The sequence below is a fragment of the Podarcis raffonei genome, chromosome 7 (genome assembly GCF_027172205.1).
Source record: "Podarcis raffonei isolate rPodRaf1 chromosome 7, rPodRaf1.pri, whole genome shotgun sequence".
In the NCBI taxonomy this organism is placed as follows: Eukaryota; Metazoa; Chordata; class Lepidosauria; order Squamata; family Lacertidae; genus Podarcis; species Podarcis raffonei.
The window spans coordinates 37,236,060-37,259,085 of NC_070608.1; the positions used below are offsets into that span (position 1 = coordinate 37,236,060).

General features: G+C 43.4%; 1 protein-coding gene across 2 annotated transcripts in view; it reads left to right on the plus strand.

The window, feature by feature from the left end:
- The first annotated feature begins 6,811 nt into the window (after nucleotides 1–6,811).
- NSMAF (neutral sphingomyelinase activation associated factor) overlaps nucleotides 6,812–23,026 on the plus strand; it is a 38,675-nt gene continuing 22,460 nt past the window's right edge. Inside the window, exons 1-7 of one of the 2 annotated variants that reach the window (XM_053396074.1) lie at nucleotides 6,812–7,021; nucleotides 19,372–19,461; nucleotides 19,563–19,641; nucleotides 19,734–19,801; nucleotides 19,902–19,938; nucleotides 21,043–21,093; nucleotides 22,423–22,494. In XM_053396074.1, coding sequence (XP_053252049.1) covers nucleotides 6,966–7,021; nucleotides 19,372–19,461; nucleotides 19,563–19,641; nucleotides 19,734–19,801; nucleotides 19,902–19,938; nucleotides 21,043–21,093; nucleotides 22,423–22,494 — 453 coding nt within the window. In that variant the 5' untranslated portion in view covers nucleotides 6,812–6,965. The remainder of the gene's footprint in view (nucleotides 7,022–19,371; nucleotides 19,462–19,562; nucleotides 19,642–19,733; nucleotides 19,802–19,901; nucleotides 19,939–21,042; nucleotides 21,094–22,422; nucleotides 22,495–23,026) is intronic. The other variant, XM_053396073.1, reaches the window with a different exon arrangement.

Consider the following 23,026-nt stretch of genomic DNA (forward strand, 5'->3'; position numbering starts at 1 on the left):
ATGGACAAATGTGGAACTGCAAGGCTGTTTCAACTGAGAAAACAGTTCAATTTGCTACAGGTTCACAGGGACGTGTAACCCATGTTTCTAACATGTTTGTCTCTTTTTTGCAGGCTGAATTGAAGGTTTATGTTCTCCCTGAGATAAAACATTGCCTGCTGTCTGTACCTTCTCTTTTACAGGAGGGATATTCTGTGAGTTTTGAAAAAGATGTTTGTACAATTTCCAGAGATGGGAAGGAGCTCGTAAGTGTTGGAAAAAATCAGAACAACCTCTTTGTTCTGGAATCACCTCTCGAGGGTGAGGGGAATGCTGGGAAAGCCACTGACCACACTCATGTGTCGTGTGCTTGCGTGTGGCACAAGAGAATGTCACATGGGTCCTGTGAGGACGTTCAGATGTTATCAGAGTGCACCAAAGGTTGCAAGGTAAAAGAATGTGGTAAACCTTTGAATTGCAAGGCTTGCAGAAAAGCCAGAAACAAGGGATTTAGCCATCCCAGGGTGGAGAGAGTGACCACAAGGCCTTTTGAGCTTGTGCATGCAGACCTTTTAGGTATGCCACAGCCGAGTCTGGGCAAGGCCAAGTGGCTGTTGGTGCTGACAGATGATTTTACTAGGAACTCCTGGGCTTTTTCTCTGACAACGCAGGAGGAAGCAGCGCAACTGATCAAAGATTGGGTTGCAGAGGTGGAACTGAGGTTCTCCACCAAGGTGCAAGGTTTCCAGTTTGACCGTGGTTCAGAGGTCACTGGGTCTGCTCTAAAGGGTTTCTTTCGCCAGAGGGGGATACGTCACAAGGTGACTTCTCCTCAGGAGAGTGGCGTGGCAGAGCTTAGGAGTAAAGCTCTGGTTCGAGCATCCGAAATTCTACTGGATGACTCTGGTTTGCCTCACAGTTTTTGGGGGGAGGCAGTAAAAACGGCCAATTTCACGATGAACAGGTGCTACAATTCAGTGGTAGGTGACACCCCGTATTTCCTGCTTCATCAGCAGAAGCCGCTTGTGCATTTCTTTCGCACTTTTGGTAGCAGAGCCATGGTGCCTGTACCAAAGTTTCTGCAGCAGGAGGGTGGCCCAAGGTACCAGGAAATGATCTTCTGTGGATATGAGCCTGCGACAAAAGGATGGAGATTCGCATATCCAGAAGGTGATCAGACCAAGCTTCTGGTCAGTAAACAGGCTGAGTTCTTTGAGCAGGATGGTTGGGCAAGGCGCAAAGCGCGCTCTGACGTTCACTCAGATTGTCTGTCTGACGCTGAGGAAGAAGGAGAGCCAGAGCCTGAACCTGCTGGTGGAGACCAGGTCCCTGAACAGAGTAGGGCGTCTCCACAGGTTGTTAAGGGAGTGTCCAAGAGTGAGCCCTCATCTCCTGTGCACATAATGGAGAAAGCTCACAGAAGTGTCAAGTCAGAGGGGGAGTCTTCTGATGAGGAAGACGCACACGCTGGCCCCAGTGGGTCAAGAGGAGCACCCCAGTTTGTGCCCAGGCGGTCATCGCGGGCTACAAAGGAAATTCCACCTGAGAGGTTTCAGGTCACAAATGCGTGGGTTGGTTTCGCACAGTGCGAACCTGAGGTTCGTGAGGTTCAACAGGTGCCTAACAACGATGCCAGGAAGGGGCGGAAGGCAATGGGGAAGGTGTTGAACACTCAGAGGTCCTCTCAGAATGTGATTCGAGAGGGGGTGTTAGGAGAGGCTCAGAACTTACAGGGTTAAGAGTTCTGAGTGATGACGCCTCACATTCTGAGGGCGGGTTTAGAACACGGAAGGGGTGTGGTTTTCTCTGTGTTCTTTCAGTGTGCGTGTTTGCTCCGTTGAGCAAGCGAGATGTCCGCTCGGTCTCCAGGCAGGAGATTCATAACTGTTGTGTTTTGCTAAGGAATAAAGACTTTAAGATAAGGAGACTGCTAAGTGTCAGCCTGAGTTACTGCCTTCGCACGAAGAACGTTTCAAGCTTCTACTTCCGCTGTGTTTTACGCTCTGCTGAGTCAAAGGTCCCGGGGGGAAGACCAGAGCTGCGCAAGAGAAGTGTGCCGGACCCCCTGGACGAAATTGACCCCGAACATGGATTAGATATAAAGACTTGTTGGAAAACAAAACACCCAGGTGGTTGTCACCGATGGAAGCTAAGGAAGTGAAAAAATTAAACATGGAATCTAAATGGCCGAAATATTGGGAAATTATAGAGTATGAGGAGGGAAAAGTTAAATTGCAAAGTTATGAGAAATTGAAGTCCAAAGTAAGAGATTGGCTCCATTATTACCAGATAAATGAAGTTTTTAAACAGGACAGGAAAATTGGCTTTCAGGTGGAAAGGTCGAAATTAGAAACAGAGCTTTTGGAACCCAGTACTAAGAATCTGTCAAGAATGTATAACTTGCTGTTGAAATGGAATACACAGGATGAGATGGTTAAATCAGCTATGATTAAATGGGCACAGGATATTGGACATGACATTATGTTTGCAGACTGGGAACAGTTATGGACCACCGGTATAAAGTTTACGGCATGTAATGCCTTAAGAGAGAATATTATGAAAATGATTTATAGGTGGTACATGACCCCAGTCAAGCTTGCAAAAATTTACCATTTGCCCAATAACAAATGCTGGAAATGTAATGAAACTGAAGGTACTTTTTATCACCTTTGGTGGACATGCCCAAAGATTAAGGCTTTCTGGGAAAGGATCTATAATGAAATGAAAAAGGTGCTTAAATGCACTTTTGCGAAGAAACCAGAGGCCTTTCTCTTGGGCATGGTAGGCCAATTGGTGTCAAAGAAAGATAGGATGTTTTTTATGTATGCGACAACAGCAGCAAGAGTACTTTTAGCAAAGTACTGGAAGACACAAGAACTACCCACACTGGAAGAATGGCAGACGAAGGTGATTGACTACATGGGACTGGCTGAGATGACCGGCAGAATCCGAGACCAAGGGAAAGAGACGGTGGAAGAAGACTGGAAGAAATTTAAAGTTTACCTTAAGAACTGTTGTAAAATTAATGAGTGCTAAAATGTTCTGAGTAATGCAAAATAGAATTGCAGCGATAAACAATTGGACATGGGAAAAAGGATTTAAAGGAAGTGCCATAAGTAAATAAAATTAGGGGTTGCTGGAAAGATTTAGAACAAGGATGCAGAAAAAGGAGGTATGGGGAAGTCGTTGAAAGAAGGTTTAAGGAAAAGAAGGTTAAGAAATTATACATGTTTATATGTTTGTTTGTTTTTGTATTGTTTTGTATTGTTATTTAATATGTATTGGAAAATTAATAAAAATTTATTAAAAAAAAAAAGAAATTTGAAAGCCCAAAATCTGCCACCAGAGGCTTGCCTGGTGCCACCATTATATATCTTTAGACAGAAATGTTGTTAAATGGGATTGGGGGGAAATGGTAAGGCAGCACAAGAATTGTGCTCTGTCTTCAGTTTTGCCAGAGAAGCCTAGCAGGACACTGGAAATGGCTGTTGCTTAGTCTTCACAGAATTTTGTACGAGGGAGTTAAAAAGAAACGAGGCTGGAAACAAGATGAGGCTTCACCAGATTAACAATACAAAAACTGAGCAAATAGGTTTTTTAAGCATGTCGATATCAAGGGGTTGGTGGAGGTTTTGTAATTTGTTCATTCATTTCCGATCAGGACTTGCCTGCTGTATTTTGATGAATTTTTAAGTATATTCTTCCATTGTCAAAATCTAGCCCCAAAGAACACGAAACACAAACATTAACATTACCAGTTTACATTATGGCATAGCACCTTCCAATGTTGGATTAAGATGTATATTGTGTTAGTTTAGTGCCATCAAGTGTCCAGAAATGAGAAAAGGCTCTGAATATTTCTTTGTAAAACAGCATGCCTGTGGAGGCACTGATCTCTCTGCCTCCTTCCAACAGAAGCTGCAAGCTTGCCCTTATTCCCATGGACATCCTTGGTGACCCTGACGCCACATTGATTCTGGTCCTGCTATGATGCTAACTCATCCTCAGCTACTTTACCAGCCAATATCAGCATGTGTGCAAATAAATATTTTTCCACTGATGTAGTTTAACCAGCGTGTGGCTATGGAAACTTGTGTGCTTGTTTGTATGCCTCCACAAAACTGTACTGATCATGGGGAACAGGTGTAGCTCAGTGTCACTGCATGCAGATTGGCACATTGCAAATGTTGCAAGGTTTTTAGCTGGGGCAATCAGAATAAGGTCCACTATTCAGGACCCTAAAGTGTGTTTTATATAATCGACTTTTTATTTCTGTTCTTTGTATATTGCATTGCTGTTTTGTTGCTATGGCTGATGGCTGAAACAAATAAAGATTCATTCATTCATTCACTGCATGCAGATCACAGATTCAGTTCCCTGCACATTCAGGCAGGACTGGGACAGAACTCTCCCCAAAATCCTGGAGAGACACACCCAAGTCAGCGTAATCAATAATGACCTACAGTAGATGACGGATCTTCAACCTTTTCCAACCCAAACGTGCATTTGGGGACCCATTTCTTCATTTTTTACCTTATTGTTGCATGGTAGAAGTGCTCCTGCTGCGACCCAAAGCTATTTATGCCTTTCAAGTGTTATGGTTCCATTGGCTGCATCCAGTCAAAATGTAGCTCAGATGTTTGGGTGTCTTCAGCGTGTACTACTTCACAACAATTCATTTTTTCCTCCATTGAAATGTTAGATAGGTAACATTATAAGGATAGCATATATATCTAGAAAAATCAGTATGTTATAGTGTGGTGTGCAGTTGCCATCTTAAGCATGGTTACTCAAAAACAAATCTTACCAACTCCCTTGTGATTGTGTTCAGGATTGTGGTCTTAGGCTGCAGTCCTGGGCAGACTTACCTGGGAGTAAATCCCATGGAATTTGCTTCCCAGTGAATGTATATGTGCACATGTGATTGCACTGTTAGTATAGCAAAACAAACCAAAACGTCACTTTAAAAGGGTTACAGTCTGGATTTGTCTTGTGGTCTTGTTCCGACGAGACATTTGGTTTTCACCAATGCTTCCCTTTTGAAAGTGATTCCATGCAGAACCACACATGGAAATCTTCTTCAAAGATTGGTCATTCACATAACTTTTTAATCAGCAGAGTCTTGTGGCGTCTTCAGGGCCGTCTTTAGCATATGGGCTGCCGGGGTGCAAAGATCTGCCCAGCGCCCCCAAATTTAGTTTTACCCCCCAAATAAACTTTTATTATGCTTATGTCACTATTATCATTTGATAAATAGTGCTCATGCCTGCACGGCTCCAAAAGGAGGGGGGGTTTTTGTTTGTTTGTTTAAAACCAGCTTTTCTAAAGAAGACTCCACGCATGCGCTTACGGTTGTAGGGAGGTGAGACGGGCGGGCATTGTGCGCATGCATGGGAGAGCCATCTCGGGCAGCCTTTCAGTGGCACACAGAGCGATATCAGTCGTGTCAAAGGTGCCTCTGACCCCACTGCCACATAGCAGCTCAATACAATACGCTTAGGTGGCTTCAGCAGTGGGTGCCTGGCACTCCCCTAAAATTTGATGCCCGGGTGCCCCACACCCCTTGCACCCCCCAAGTAAAGATGGCCCTGGGCATCTTAGACTAAAAATAAATTATGGCATTTTCTTACATTCATAGGATTGTTTAACATGTGATTCCTCCATCACCAAAGGTTAAAAAGGGGAACTGAACTAAAGCCAACAGCAACCTATGATCTCATGGTAATGGATCATGACTGTGAAGAAAAACAAGTAATCTTTGTTTGCAAGGAGACATTTGTCTTCAATTAGCCACTAAGCTAACCAATTTTAATTGCTTAAGATAACTTGTTTCTGCGGCAGTCAATTCTTAATGAAGTGCTTTTATTGAACTAACTTTCTAATTAACTAACTTCAAGATGAAGTACCTGCTCTGTGTTTAAGGACGTTATGTGTTGTAACCATACATGACCACAAGGAGGAGCTCTAAATCTGGGCTTTTCGTGTGTACAGTATTCAACATGCTAACCTGTTTTCTTGTAACAGAAGAGTTATTCTACATTAAAAACAAAACAACAAACCGTTGTTGGTTCAAAAGTATGGGTAATTTAATTATGGTCCATGACTGCATGCAACCTACACCCCATACTGTAGAATAACAACTTTCCTTCTACTAGAGTAAATGATTTGTGCTCTAGAACAGCGTTTTATGAGTTGTTGATGAAGAAACTAGAGGTCACATTTTCCTTGAGGCTGGTTTGTAGCCAGAGCTCTGGAAAATACTACACCTGTCTGTGAACACACGTGCCATGTGAACACAGGGCACCCGTGGCTCTTCGGATGTTGTTGGGCCCCAACCATTGGCAATGCAGTCGCACCACAGACTTGTGTATGGCCAGTATGACATCGGCAATTTTATTTTCAATTCCTTTACGAACACCCGCTAGCCTGGAATCTGGGCTTCTCACAGCTGCAGCACATTGGGTCAGCATCTTCATTGCGCCATTCACTGCGACCCCAATGCTCAGCCGGTGCCATTTCAGACCTCATGAACCTGTATGCGAAACAGGTGTTCTTTTTTGCCCCGACGTGCCTCCCTTTGCGCTCGCAGGATCACTCCCTGCCTCTTCCGAATTGCTCTGGAGAGCGCAGCGCTTGGGCCTAAACTAAAGTCACTGGCCAGGGCGGAGGGGGAAGACGAGGGCGCAGCGACAGCGTAAAGCTGAGACACCGCCGGCCTTTCCCCACCGGAGGGCTCTTGGTTTCCGAGGGCCAAGCTGTGGCTGCCTTGAAATCCCCGCGCGCGGCCCAGGAGGCGGAGAGGCCCGCCGCGGCCGAGAGAGGGCAGGCGACGCTTGGCAGCAGCCCAGCCCGAGCCGAGTGCCTGGGACGACGGCCTCTGCAGTATAAATGGCCGGCGCTGGCACTGCGCGGGGCCCCTGGCGGTGAGCGCGCGGCGTGCGCGCTACAAAGGAGCTGCCCAGCGGAAGCGGCGCCGACTCGCCTCCATGGCCTTCATTCGGAAGCGGCGGCAGGAGCAGCAGCAGCTCTACTCCAAGGAGAGGTGCGTGAAGCGCCCCGGCGGGGCGAGCTTCCTCCCCCGGCCCGTTGTTAGGGAGCGGGGCCGCCCTTCTCAAGCCTGGCGGGGGCGGCTCGGGCGTAATGCGCCCACCGGCCGGCTGCTCAGAAGCGCCCCGGAGTCCCAGTAAAGCTCAAGCCGGGCTGGCGAGGGTGGGACGCCTGCGACAGAAGAGCCACCTCGGTCCTTGCCCCACGGTTAGGCCTCGCCCTCCCAGCCGCTCAGACGGGGGGCTACCAAGGTGCGAGGGGGCGGCGAGGAGGGCTGCCTCCTTTGGGGCGAGCGAAAGCGGCCCGCTTGGGCAGAGCTGCGAGGGGGCGCGTCGCGCCCGCTGGTCCTGCATTGCTGCGAAGGCGGCCCTGCGATGCGGAAGTCGAGCGGGGCTGCTTTTCTTGGGGCACCGCAGTGCCTGCTCACTGCCGGCTCGGCTCCGAGAGCTACAAAGGATGCGCAAGGTGCGGCGAAAGCAAGTTGGGGGGGGGCGTTTGCGAGGACATCGGATGGCGCGGCGTGTTTGGAATAGGCTTCCCTTCTCGCGCGCAAACCCCGGCCGCGTAAAATTCCGCCCACTCGCCTTCGCTTTTTTCTGCTTACGAAAAAAGAGCAACTTTCTCGTTTTCTATCGTTTGGGACGGGTGTTCCTAGCGGTGTTTTGAGTAGAAAGTGACAGGCCAAGAAACTTTCGGTTGTATTTACTGGTGTAGGTGGGAGCTTTTGAGTGTTTGTATTGCTCCAGGTGTGATCAATTTGTTCCCCGGCTTTAGTTTGTGCGAGACCTGACTTCCGTAACCGGGACTGTCATGCAAGGAATGTGAAGCATTTGAGCATGTGCAGAATGCATTTCCCCTCGTCACTGAGTAGCTGCTGCAACTTGTGTTATAAACTTAGGATCATGGCTCACAGACAGGCATTTTTGGGGTGAGAGGCATGAGAGGATCGGATACATTTCCATAGCTGAAATATAGATTCAAACATTAGGCTAAGGACATTTAGTTGTATTGGATATAAATTTTTTCATAAGTGTGAAAATATTTGCCCAATGCTTGTCGGCTATTCTAGGACCTCATTGCACATACCGGCCAAAACATTGGCATTGATTATACCCTCTCAACATTTCATGGATGAATAGATGAAACAATTATTCCAATAGTGGAGAACTTAGGTTGGGCTTTGGTACTGTCTGGTAAGGTCAGGGAGATGGGTCCATAGTGTGCCCTAGTTGGAGAAAGGGGAGTTAGAACCAGTCACAGGCCAGGCACAAATGGGCACTTAGGGTTCATACATCTTGTCATTTAATGGGGATAGTAAACTTTCTGTACCTCCATTAATTCTCCATTCACCTCCAGATCACTGCCTTGCTCCACTTCCCGCTCCCTCAGTCTGAATTTTCTCATACCTGAGATACTATGGGGAAAAAAAAAGAATCTTAGAATTGTAGAGCTGGAAGGGACCCCAAGGGTCATCAAGTCCAACCCCCTGCGATGCAAGAATCCTGCCCACAGCCGTCCTTGGGTGGGCTTGAAGCACCAGCCTTCTTGTTGACAGCCAGACACACCCACTTGCGCCACAGGAGGAGAGGGTATTTTCTCTTGGATTTAAACTGTGTTTTAGAATGATCTTATGCTTATTGTGTTAATATTTATATGCTATATTAATATTTAAAGTTTAGACTCTTGTGTTAATGTTTGTGAACCACCCACAGGGCATGGTTAATGGGCAGTCTGTAGATATCTAAATAAATGTCAGCTGACATGGTGGTGGGACCCTAAACAGGAGCACTCCATACTGCAACTCTTTGTTGCAGGTCCCGCTTGCATAATTGGCAGCATATGGTATAATGATAGGGGATTGCAGCATGATATTTTGCATTAGAAAGTTTAATGGGACTTCCAAATCTGCACGCAGTTGTAGTTTTAATTGTGTGTCTCTTTCACTACTATGCAACATTGTTATGTTTCCAGCGCCAGGTATGTGATTCTGCCTGCAAGTAAGTCCCACTAACTTCCATGGGCCTTATAAACATGCTTTGGTTATTTAAGATGCAAGGCTTCCAGAGCAGGTAGTGTAATTCCAAGTCAGGCTTAATCTATGATGTTTTTCTAAAGAAAATAATAAATGGTACAGTGGAATTATTTATTCCCTTACCGCACTTTCCTCTTCTCCACTTTCTTTTTAAAAAGCAAGCTTAATATGTTTCATACTTCTGTACAAACTTCGTTACCCCAAAGTACGAACATATATCTTAGCTTTTTAACTGTAAACTTATCCTCCATATTTGTATCTTGCATCATGCCTTACTGTATTTTCAATGACTTTTTGATTCCTGAAATTAATTTTGATTGTGCAGATAAAATATGATAAAATATGCAGATAAGATAAAACAGATAGACTTCTACAGGGTATGTAGCTCGTGTGTGAAAATAGTCAAGATCTAAGGATCCTCAGGCATGCACCTCCAGACGATGAAGACCTCAGGTGCCATTCTGGTGCCCAGGCATATTCACTTGGTTGCAAATGGCCGATAGGTGCAAAATACATCTGGCGCCTGGCGAATTTCAAACGCTCCTTCTGTGGTTCAGTGCTTAAGGTAAGAAGCACTGTGTAATGCAGTGGGCTATCAAGGATGGGATTTAGAAAGCCCCTTCTGTCCCAGGTGAAAATGGAACCATTGGAGCAAGTCATAGAATCATAGAATCATAGAGTTGGAAGAGACCACAAGGGCCATCGAGTCCAACCCCCTGCCAAGCAGGAAACACCATCAGAGCACTCCTGACATATGGTTGTCAAGCCTCTGCTTAAAGACCTCCAAAGAAGGAGACTCCACCACACTCCTTGGCAGCAAATTCCACTGTCGAACAGCTCTTACTGTCAGGAAGTTCTTCCTAATGTTTAGGTGGAATCTTCTTTCTTGTAGTTTGGATCCATTGCTCCGTGTCTGCTTCTCTGGAGCAGCAGAAAACAACCTTTCTCCCTCCTTTATGTGACATCCTTTTATATATTTGAACATGGCTATCATATCACCCCTTAACCTCCTCTTCTCCAGGCTAAACATGCCCAGCTCCCTTAGCCGTTCCTCATAAGGCATCGTTTCCAGGCCTTTGACCATTTTGGTTGCCCTCCTCTGGACACATTCCAGTTTGTCAGTGTCCTTCTTGAACTGTGGTGCCCAGAACTGGACACAGTACTCCAGGTGAGGTCTGACCAGAGCAGAATACAGTGGCACTATTACTTCCCTTGATCTAGATGCTAAACTCCTATTGATGCAGCCCGGAATTGCATTGGCTTTTTTAGCTGCCGCGTCACACTGTTGGCTCATGTCAAGTTTGTGGTCAACCAAGACTCCTAGATCCTTTTCACATGTAGTGCTCTCAAGCCAGGTGCCACCCATCTTGTATTTGTGCCTCTCATTTTTTTTGCCCAAGTGCAATACTTTACATTTCTCCCTGTTAAAATTCATCTTGTTTGTTTTGGCCCAGTTCTCTAATCTGTCAAGATCGTTTTGAAGTGTGATCCTGTCCTCTGGGGTATTAGCCACCCCTCCCAGTTTGGTGTCATCTGCAAATTTGATCAGGATGCCCTTGAGTCCATCATCCAAGTCGTTGATAAAGATGTTGAATAAGACTGGGCCCAAGACAGAACCCTGTGGCACCCCACTAGTCACTCTTCTCCAGGATGAAGAGGAACCATTGATGAGCACCCTTTGGGTTCGGTCAGTCAGCCAGTTACAAATCCACTGAGTGGTAGCATAGTCAAGACCACATTTTACCAGCTTCTTTACAAGAATATCATGGGGCACCTTGTCAAATGCCTTGCTGAGATCAAGGTAGGCTACATCCACTGCGTTCCCTTCATCTACCAGGCTTGTAATTCTGTCAAAAAATGAGATCAGGTTAGTCTGACATGACTTATTTTTCAGAAATCCATGCTGACTATTGGTGATCACAGCATTCCTTTCTAGGTGCTCGCAGACTGTTTACTTAATGATCTGCTCCAGAATCTTCCCTGGTATTGATGTCAGACTGACTGGGCGGTAATTATTTGGGTCCTCTCTTTTCCCCTTTTTGAAAATAGGGACAACATTTGCCCTCCTCCAGTCTGCCGGGACTTCGCCTGTTCTCCAGGAATTCTCAAAGATGACTGCCAGTGGTTCTGAGATCACATCTGCCAGTTCTTTTAATACTCTTGGATGCAGTTCATCTGGCCCTGGAGACTTGAATACATCTAAACTAGCCAAGTATTCTTGTACTATCTCCTTAGTTATTCTGGGCTGTGTTTCCTCTGCTGAATCATTTGCTCCAAATTCTTCAGGTCGGGCATTGTTTTCTTTATCGGAGAACACTGAGACAAAGAAGGCATTGAGGAGTTCAGCCCTTTCTGTGTCCCCTGTTTGCATTTCACCATCTTCTCCTCTGAGTGACCCCACTGTTTCTTTGTTCTTCCTTTTGCTACGAACATACCCATAAAAGCCTTTTTTGTTCCTTTTAACCTCTCTAGCAAGCCTGAGTTCATTCTGTGCTTTAGCTTTTCTGACTTTGTGTCTACACGTGCTGGCTATTTGTTTGAATTCCTCTTTGGTGGTTTCCCCCCTTTTCCATTTTTTGTACACATCCTTTTTTAATCTTAACTCAATTAAAAGTTCTTTAGATAGCCACCCTGGCTTCTTTAGGCACCTTCCATGTTTCTGTCTCATTGGTATTGCCTGAAGTTGTGCTTTTACTATCTCCCTCTTAACAAACTCCCAGCCATCATGAAAAGTCCTGAGAAGGGCCATTTCTAACAGACTCTTGTCTGAACCTCTGCAAAGCTACTGCTTAAAGTAGATGCTTAAGTAGATAAATCAATGGTCTGACTCTGTAATCAGCTTCCTAGGACCACATTTACTTCTTACTGAATACTTGAATAGACTGCTGCCTAAACTCTCTTCCTTGAATCTGTGCAGACTAAAGGGAAAATCTGTACTCTGGCTGAAGCTGGCATTTTTGTGTTTTGTTTGTGGGTAATCCCATAGTTGTACTAATGGGGGATTTTTCACTGCAGATTGCAGTTTGTAGCTTGGGCCTCACTGTTTGTGGTTTCCCCACCTACGCGGGGGAATGCCTTTGTGTGAAGACTCCAATACTCCCTGCAATTCCTTTCTGAGCAATCATGCTGGAGGAGGCAGCGGCACTGGTCACATGCAAATGTTTCACAGATGAAGCTTCTGATGCAAAAGCATCTCTGCATTCTTAGCATTAACACAGAGGTCACCAGCTGCTCAACCTTAGAAGAAATATCACATGGGTATGAGACAGTGGAAATGGTTGAGGAAGAAAAGGATAGGTAGGGTGGAGCTAGAACATTATGAAAAGTAAGTTAGCTGTCAGCTTTGGGGGCGGGCTATACTTCTATATGCGTTTAATTTTCTGCACCCAATTCCAGAAGAAAACACTCTATAGGGTGGGGTGGGGGTGGGGTGGGGGTGGGGTGGGATGAAGGGTTAGTAGATCTCTTCTGGAAAGAGCCATAAGTTATTGACAGTTGTGGGCTTTTTAAATGAGAGTTTTTAGGACTGAAGGAAATTTCTTTCTTATTTTGCTTGAAATCTTCCATATCTTAGAGTATAGAAAGTAAAATGCTCTGGGCAGAGTTTAATTGCATTTTCTACAATGTATTTCAAGTGTTTGTTACATTTATGATCTTACAACAGCTCCCTGCATTACTATCTTCCTATCGCAAAGGTTGTGGGTTGCCTAAGGTCACCAAGTGCCTAAGATGAGCTGAGCATTGGCACTGTCCGGCCAGCTGTATATCTTTAATACATATGCGACCTGCAACAGCCTGTTGCATTGGGGTTAACCAGTTGTGCCCTTTTCCAGAAAGCTCCCTTCCATTCCCCACCACCCATCGTTTTTCATTTCCTCCCCTTTAACATCCTATGGCCACTGAACATTCTTAACCCTCCTTATCATGTGTGTGTGTGTGTGTGTGTGTGTGTGTGTCCCTCCTTAGAAAAGCCACTCCAACATATTTTTGTACTTCTTCAAACCTAGGCGTTCCCCAAGCCATGGCATGTACCCTACTATTGTGTGGATGATGCCCACTCAGAGAATTAGTCCGCTCTCAGTACATCCATAACCTAACCTATAATATCTAATGAAGAACTTTCAAATCATAATCATCAAATAAAGGGCATGAGGCCATGCAACAACATTTCAGACCTGTGTAAGAATCGTGCCCTTGGAAGTAATAGAGTCTGTGTAGCCACAAATGCCTGGAGGGTTGTCCTTTTAATTCTTACTTGGCAAGCTAAATCCGATATTTGAGATTTGCAGATGCCTTATATACACACTGTTAACATTTATTTGTTTAGGTGATTTTCTGTATTGCTTTATGCCCCAAAGAAGTCTGAATGTGGTTTACAGTATTATAAAACATGCCAAAAAAATACAACAACAAAAATTTCACATTTTGAAGCAGCATGGAACAACCAGATAAGATGCTCTTAAAACATAAAGACATACTAGAACAGTAATATATGAGAGTCCATAATAACTGCCAACAGACTTAAAGAAAGAAAGCAGAGACTACTAGCCCTACCCGTCCAATATGCAAGCCTGCCTTTTGTAAGTAGCGGTAGCCCTCTCACTTCTGCTGTTGTATCTCCAGTTTAAACTCACAATAAAAGGTGGGGCAAAATTACACACTTCCCATCCCTGGTGCTCACTTCCATTCCCTAGGGAGCACTTACAATCATTCTTCCCCCGATGGTACCCAGAAAAACAACAGCAATCAAAGGTAGTGAATGTGCTATAGCCCTTGGTGGAACCCAAAAGAGTTGACTTCATATTAAGAAATATACAGCTTGTAGGTAAAGGTGCCTTGAGTTGCTTGCAGTGAGAGCATTTAATAAACAATAGTAATAAGTATCACTTATTGTGTTCTCGAAGCTACAAGCATGAGTCTGACCAAACTGCGGGAAGCAGTGGAAGACAGGAGTGCCTGGCGTGCTCTGGTCCATGGGGTCACGAAGAGTCGGACACGACTAAAGACTAAACAACAACAACAATAAGTATCACCTAGAAATGTGTTGGTATACAGATTTTCAGAGTGCATGTGAGCGTGCACATACAGGTTCTACCCATGAAAGCTTATACCATAATAAGTCTATTAGTCTAGAATACTTTTTTTTGTATTTGCTCTTTGCGGCTGTACACAGGGTGTTTTTTTTTATGATAATAGGCTACCACACTTTCCCCTCTAAATCTCTTACATTATCACTAACGATAGATTATCACTGCCAGATGGTGTAATTTGTGTTCTGTTTCCTGACAGATTAATCATAATATTTCAAGATCTGGTTGCTGGCAGAGGAAAGTTTTTATATTTGAGCAGGATGGACATTTGGCAACAGACTGCTTAAAAGAAACAACACCCAGTGTTCAGCGCGAAGTGGTCAGCTGCTGAAACCCCATGAAACCCCTGATCTAGCTGCTTCCTTAATACTTCATGTGCCAATGTGTGGTAATTAGAGGATGACTTGTCAGTTGCTGTGTCAGTGCAACTTAGCAATGTTTTGAATTAGGATGTGGATCCATGCATCTATAACAGGCATCCCCAACCTGCAGCCTAATGTTTTGGCCTACAACTCCCATGATCCCTAGCTAACAGGACCAGTGGTCAGGGATGATGGGAACTGTAGTCTCAAAACATCTGAAGGGCCAAAGGTTGGGGATGCCTGATCTATAATCTCAAATCCTTGTGAAAGTTGTGCTCCAGTCCAATGTGCAGATTTGTTTTTTTACTGTTCCTTTCATGGCATGGAAACAGTGGGTGGAAGACAAGTTTGCTATGTTTTACCTCTCTACTATCAGGGTCATCATGCTTTTGAATACTGCCTAGTTTGCAAACTTCCCACAAGCATCTGGTTGGCCACTGTGAGAACAGGATGCTGGACTAAATGGGCCATTGGCCTGATCCAGCAGGTTGTTCTGTCCTTGCGTCCTTGAATGTTCATTCAACTAATGATAGAGTCAGAACTTCTTGAAGGCCCAAGTACTGCGGCAGGTAGCCTTCTCTCAGTCTACACTAAAGGATTTTTTGCTTTGGATGATTGGAAAATAAAACTTTAAAATGACCTGGAAATTCTGTAAGTGCAGTGAATACTATCCTGAAAAACATACTTTGTTAAGAAATGTACTTTATTAAATCCATCAAATGGAGTTCTTCATTTTGTATATTTATGTAACTGATAATATTATGCGGTCATTGTTTCCCTTATGCTTATGGTTTGAATGAAAAACGACTGTGGTTTGCTCAGATAAACTTGTACTTGTCTGTGCTGCTGCTTTGCTTCCTGTTTAGAAATCTCAACGGCTTATTCTTTCACGTTGAGTGTTGCAGCTGTAGTGCCACTTGTTCCTTAAAAGGCAAAGCACAATGTGAGCGTGTGTGCATGCATTCACCAGCCTTGTAAACAGGCCCACAAAACTTCATAGGGTCACATCTATATCACACATTTAAAGTACATGGCTTCCACCCTTTTCCTGAAAAAATATATATTGGGAACCATAATTTACCCCTCACAGAACTACAGTTCCCAACACCCAGCACTATAGTTAGTTCCCTGGATTCTTTGAGGGGAGCTCTGTGCTTTATATATATGGCGTGGATGTTTCCTGCCTTGCTGGGGTCTGGCAGAAGAGAGATGGAAAGCTCCATCCCTCCTCCAGCAGCCTGCTACATTTCCCTGCTGGGTGCAGAGGAGGGACAGAGTGTTTTGTCCCTTCTTTGCCTATCCATTCACTTGGGCTGCATGAGTTTCCTTATTGCCTATGGCTATTGGGTATGTGCTTTAAAAACAAGGCTGGTGTACATGCACACTTCATCATCCATACCTAATGCCATGAACAGAAGTTCAAAAATCTATTGTCAAGACATATGACAAGAAACTGGTAGTATAGAAAGTGAAATTTCCATCATAACCTGCTTTTTAAATAAATAATGTGGCAGCCTGTTCACTAAATCAAGGGAGTTTATCGTATTTGTTTTACCTTATGCACTTCATCTTCCATAGTATTTTCACCTGGTTCTATAACTCGTGTCTTTTAAGAAGCCAGAACTGGAATGCAATCTTGAGAATGGCCCTAAGTGCAGGTACCATATATTGGCTCATACTAAACAGCTTTAAAAAGAGAGAATTGGATTTGTCCAATTTTCAAATCTGAAATAATACTTCGTGTTAAATTAGGCCTTAGAAAGGAAGGAGACTTGATGGATGAAGATAATTTCATAATTCATTGAAGCTTTAGAGTCTGCATATTGATTAAACATTTAAATTAAAGCCAAGAGCCCAATCCACAGCCTAGCTTTTATTGAAGTGTACCTCGTTTAATTGAGTTTACCTGCAGGCTAAGTAGCACGGTTGGAAATTGGTTCCACTAAAATCCATGCATGTTTTCCATTGGTGTATATCTTGCTTTTAGTCGAAGTAGTTTGGAACAGCTTGGACTTTTCAAACTCAATATGATCAGCATGGGGAGGTGAGGGAGTTGGGAGGTCTGGTGTTAGACCAGACTTGGCCGACATCTGCTTACTTCCTTAACTTACCTTTCACCTTTCTGATTCTACAAGCCTTAAGACTAATTCATGTAATCTCATCTATCACATGTTTACTGCCACTTTCATAATAGTTCTGTTATTTGAAACTGGTGTTAATGGGCCTGTCATTGCAAATAATTCATCTTCTTGCAATGGAATGATATGTCTGTTGATGGAAGCAAATTTAATGAACGATGATCACCGGGTGGCAATATGATAATTTAACTGGTAGTAAGACTTGGTCATTTTAGTGTTTTAGGAACATAGTGCTGAATAATTCCTAAAGTAATTTGATAGGGTGTTTGTTCCCAAGAATCTCAAGAGAGGATAAGCATCTCACCACACAGATAAATGGAGGAGCCACTTAGCAATTCTCTGCAAGCTACTCTTCGTTACCATGCAATGATTTATTCAGTACCTTGTGTTATTATTGTCTATTCATCTTGTGATTAGAAGTGAGAGAAGCTTCAGTCATATTATAAACCCATGTTGTTCAATTTCTGCTTTCTCTTGCTCAAATTATCCAAAGCTGAGCTTTGCAGTGTTTATGGGACACCATCTGACCTCTGAGAAGAAAGACAAGAGCAAAGGATTCAGACAATTCTAACAGCTCTGCAGCATCTCCTGAGTCAGATGGAATGGAGAGAGAGAGAGAGAGAGAGAGAGAGAGAGAGAGAGAGATGTGTCTGCTCCCAATTTCTTCATATAGATCTTGTTAAGTTGTGGGTGAACATATCAGACGACACAGCGATTCTTCAAACAGCTCTTGTTTATTCAGAGGCCAGAACAGAACTGAGCTGAAGGGCTCAGTCAGCCTGCTTATATAAAGCTCCAGTATAACGTTACTGTAGCAGCTTTCTAAAACTATCCAATCACTGAACGTCACTTTCGATCCTTCATTTGCATAACTATCTACAGTATCCCCCTGCTGGCCCAGGGTGAGAACTTCAGTACATAACAGATCTTGACTAGCATAGGAGAAAGAATTGACCTTTGCAGGGGCTTGGACTAGATGACCTTTGGGGTCTCTTCCAACTCTGCAGTTCTATGATTCTGGATCCAGAGAAGGCCTCTTCAAAGGAAGACGCACCTCTGCCTCTTTCAAGGCAGTGGGAATTACTTCGCTCACATGACTGCATTAATTATGCCCTGGGCCCATCCAGTCAAGCCCTTTGTACTAGATATTACCAGCCATAATGGGAAGGGATCAAAAGGACATATAGTTGGCCTCCCTGCTGCACACAGGAGACTGTCTTATATTCTCTAAACAACAAAGAGTTTTGTGGCATCTTAAAGTTTATTATGGCATAAGCTTTCAAGAGTTTTCAGATGCATGAAATGTTATCCTGAGTTATAAGTATATACAGCCGTATTTTGGAAATCAAACGGAATCTGTTCTGGAAGTCCGTTCAATTTCTGAAACATTCAGCTTCCAAAGCTGATTGGCTGCAGGAAGCTGCAGAAGCCCTGTCAGACGTTCGGCTTCCAAAAGAACACTCGAAAACCAGAACACTCACTTCCAGTTTTCGATCGTTCAGGAGCCGAAACGTACGAGTTCTGGAGCGTTCAAGAACCAAGGTACTACTGTACACCCAGTTTTGAGCCTGTGTGTGTGGTGGGGAGAGGGGATTGCAGACTGAGGTCAGAAGGCAAGGAGATGTCTGCACTGCAGTTTTTGCTGCAACAAGCTATAAAGTGGCCATCCCTTTGGAAATTGATCTTTCATGTGGCATGAAATATTCGAATGCTGACTGTGATGTGTGTGAAGAGTGGCTGTGTTGAAACAATCACATCCCTGCTTAATAAACAATGGCTACCAGCTTTGGCACAAGCCAGAACTTAAATCAGCTTTGCAAATTGAGGTTTAAAATCCTGGCTTTTTCTGAAGCCACTTTATCAAATTTCCCCAGTTCAGATGATAAAAGAAACTGACCTATGGTGATCTGGGAACTTGCCTTGTTTGGTTGCTGTGTGCTGCAAAGGAGCAAGGAAGGAGCTGTGCATACAGGCGAAAGCCTTGTGTGTATCTGGACTTTGCAAGCTGAGTTGTGCCCATGCAGAGTCCTTAAAAACAGGTATCAGGATAATAGACTTTCCCACCTATGAAGATCATAGATAGTGGTTAACTACAAGCTTTTCTTTTTTTACAGACTTGCCTGGCTTAATCTTATATATGTGACTGAAGGATGGCCCTGCTCCTGTTTCTTGGGAGCTGCTCTGTTCTCTAGATTAGACTTTGCCAACCTGGTGCCCTCCAGATGTTTAAAAATGTAACTCCCACCAGCTCCTTCTGAAATGTGGTAACTGGCTGGGGCTGATGGCAATTATGGCAAAAAGATATCAAGAGAGTGCAAGGCTGCTAATGGTGGTTTGAGGGTCTGAAGTGTATTTCGTCAAGTCTTCGTGAGCAGCCAGAGGTTGGCATCCCCCATTAGCAGAGGACTTCACAGTTACGGAGTCCATTGCCCCAGGGATAACTGTGTGTCTGTGTTAACAAATGCATCCGAAACAGATATGCCATTAAAATATAGATTAGCTCTTTCTCTAAAAACATTTTTCTTCACGTTTGCATGAAAGCTGTGGACAAAGTAAATATTTTCTGAATAACTGGGGTGGGGAACCTGTGCAAAATAGCCACTGGCGAGGGATCTTAGAAATTGTAGTTCAACAACACCTGGAAGGTCACAGGTTCCTCACTTAGTAAAGCGTAAAGTGCTGTGATAGTCAAATAATAATAATTTTGCTTTTATTGTTTGCAGGTTTTCCTTGCTACTCCTTAATCTGGAGGAATACTACTTCGAACAGCATACAGCTAATTACATTTTTAACAAGGATGGCAGAGAAAGAAGGTACAATAGCACTTCCATAAAACTGAGAAGACTGGAGAAGTTATGGTGTTACATCTGCTTAGAATTCTGCAATAACTTTTAAATGTTTTTTCAACTCTTAGGAAAATCAGGGGGTCATTAAAAATCTGCTCAAAATCAGTGATATTTGAACCTGATGAAATAAGCCACCCCATTATTAAAGTAAGTATGTTAGTAACTGATGGCAATGGTTTGTGGTCTGCTTCAGTTTCAAAACAAAATAATTTAATGTATATTTATGTAAATTCCTATAGATTCCATTGAGAGACTGCATTAAAATAGAAGCACCAGAGGATAGTGATACAAATGATTTCTATGCAGGGTATGTGGTTTTTTGAAAGCGTTTGTCGATAATTTTTCCTTTTCTTTTTAGCTTGTGGTTTTAATTGGTGTGGTGATTGGTTTTCACATCTGTGTTTTAGGGCACTCCCTGGACAGATTTCTATTTTATCCAATCAGGTAAGTTCCTCATTCTCCAGAATTTAGTAAAGGGTTAGGTGCAACGGAATCCTAAACTCATTTAGTTTAGGATTCTGTTGCACCTAAACTCATTTAGTTGAAAATCAGCCTAACCCAGGGACTTGCTTGTTGTGTGGCTTTAAAAATACATGTACATAGTATATTGCAATCACAGTCCATCATGTTAATTTGTGGGGAAACCTACCCGTAGCAATGTTTTTAATGATCGGGTGTTAGCTGTTAGGTAACATTGACATACAAATGAGTTTATTCTACTGCTGAATAAACCTGACAGAAAAGATATTTGAACAGAGATATCAGATAAATTGTGGTTGTGAATAATGGGAGGGCACACATTAGAGCTACAGGTAAGATGACTTATCCAAAAAAAATGCAGTTCATGTAACCATTAAAAGTCTTCTAATACTATGATAACTGGGAAAAAAAATGGTGGGTGGGAGGAGAGTGAGCAGGAGTGGCAGGATGTGGGGGGTGGACATGGAAGTCTTCTGCATGCAAAGCAGTTGCTCCACCCCTGAGCTATGAGCCTTCAAGAGGAAAATAACCAACTGGCTAACACCTGTTGAGATGGTCTCTTGACAAGGAAAGGTACGATTTAAAAGTTTTGTTTAAATTTATTTCAATTTTAACTTCTGAATTAGATGGGTTTTAGAAATGGCTTTAAGAAGATAGGTGATGGGAGGTGCATTTCAAGTAATAGGAAGGAAAAAATTCAAGGAGGAATAATTATAATAAATATAATAAATATAATTAATGCAATACAATACAATACAATACAATACATTTATACCCCGCCCTTCTGGCTGGGTTGCCCCAGCCACTCTGGGTGGCTTCCAACACGTATAAAAACATAATAAAACAATCGGGTTTGGTAAGTGGGGGGGGAGGGATGAGATGTTGAAACATGGATGTAATTTTACATTACGAAAGAGAAAGATGAAAGAACATTTAAGGACAGAAAACAGTAGCATTTGGGGAACAACGAAGAAAGACAAATACGAAAATTTATTCTAAATATAGTTTTTTAAAAATTCAAAAAACTGTTGCCCAAAAGCACTCTCAATAAACTATCCTCTTTCTTAGGCTTTTCTTACGAAAGAGCAAAATGTCATTGCACCCTTTAAAATGGAAAGAGTGAGTATATATTTACCCTGCTACTTTCATGCAAATATCTTAACGTCATAAAGCCTGTTGTTCCTGAAAGAACAGTAGCAGTAAGTTATTTGAGGAAGTTCACTAAAAGAAAGCAAAGACTTGTGTTTGAGCGAGAGAGAACGCAAATATGTAGCATTAGATGGCACTTGCCTTTGTGAATTTTTATATATTAATAATTACAATATGAAATTTATACAGATGCTGGTGCCTATTTAAAAAAAGTTCATGGGAAATAGATGAATGGTGTTTGTAAAGGCATTTATTTTGTTCACCAAATACTGCAAGCATGAGAAAGAGTTTGAAGAAACTAGGGGGCTCGTAAAACAGCTAATATAGATCCTATATTGCTGTACAGGGAAATAAAAATATTACACTGAAATATAGAAGGTCAATGTACATGTGACTTGGGTGCCTGCTTTATCTGAATTGAAATCATAGAATTATAGAGTTGGGAGGGACCCAAGGGTCATCTAGTCCAACCCCCTGCAATGCAGGAATCTTAACTATAGTATCCATGATAGATGCCCACCCAATCTCTCCTTAAAAACCTTCAAATATGTTAGAACCAGTTGTAAGGGCAGTTCAGGTTACCCACAAGGTGATATTTGTAACTTCCCCATTCTCTCTATTATTGCATGAAGTGCACAAAGCTGATATATGAGTCCCTTGTACATCTTCTCATCTGGAAACTTCCATTCTCTGACATTTGAATGGTATAGTCAGCTTCATGTCAGGTTACTTGCAAAGGGGTATTTATGCGTATGACATCATATGCAATCTCGTGAAAACTCTTGCTTTGCAGTTCATATCCTAATATGAACAGCCTGAAAATCCTCAGAAGAGAGCAGCCCATAACTCGGAAATGCAGCTGGTAGCATCACTGCTGTGCAAGTGTAACAAGTTCACAGGCTGGAGGACAAGCATGCTTTTCTAAAAAGAATATACAGACTCAGACCATTGGTCCATTTAGCTCAGTATTGTCCATGCAGAGATGGCCAAGCTGGTGCCTTCTACACATAATGGGCTCAAACTCCCATTGCTCCCACTGTCATGGCCTGTGGTCAGGGGTGATGGAAATTGTAGTCCAGCAACCTCTGGAGTGCACCATGGTGGTTATCCCTGCTCTATCTGGAGTGTCAGCATCTCTCTGACCTTTCAGGCAGGAGTCTTTGCAGATTCCTGGGACCTTTTGCATAAAGAGCATGTTCTGGACCACTGAGCTGTAGTTGTTTTTCCTAAAAAGTCCGGTAAGTGGGTGTGACCCCTGGGTTTCAGTGAAATTTTTAATGGTTCACTTTTCTTTGTTAGGGTAAAACTGAATACCTATTTCAACTGGACGTTGCTGGGAAAGTTGACGATGTTTTGCATACCCTTCACCAGGTGAGAATGCAGTTTGACATGATGGCAAATGGCAACTGTGCATTATTTTGGTACCTACAAAGGAGCATAAAATCCCCTTTGTAGTAAAAAAATATTGAGCAGATGCAAATAGTTCCTCCTCAGACAAGTTTGTTCTTGTCCATAACCGAATCTTGAACTACAAGCTTTCCTGGTCCAGGAAATGGCCGTAGCTGCCATGCCAATCTCAGTTGGTATGTGGCACTTCTCGCCACTGAGGCTACCTAGGCCTCCAGTGGCAGAGCTAGATCCAGAAGTTATCTCCAGACTGCAAACCTCCAAGGAGAATAATGGTCCAGGAGACTGCAAACCCCCATCCAGAATAGGCAGTTGACCAATTTCTTCGAAATGGGGACCACTCACCCTCAGTACCTCATTCTTGCCAGGATTCAATCTCAGATTGTTTTCCTCGTCCATCTCACCACTGCATCCAAGATGTGTCCAAGCACTGGCCCATGGACTAGACCAGGGGTGTCCAACAGGTCAATCGCGATCTACTGGTAGATCCCTGGGA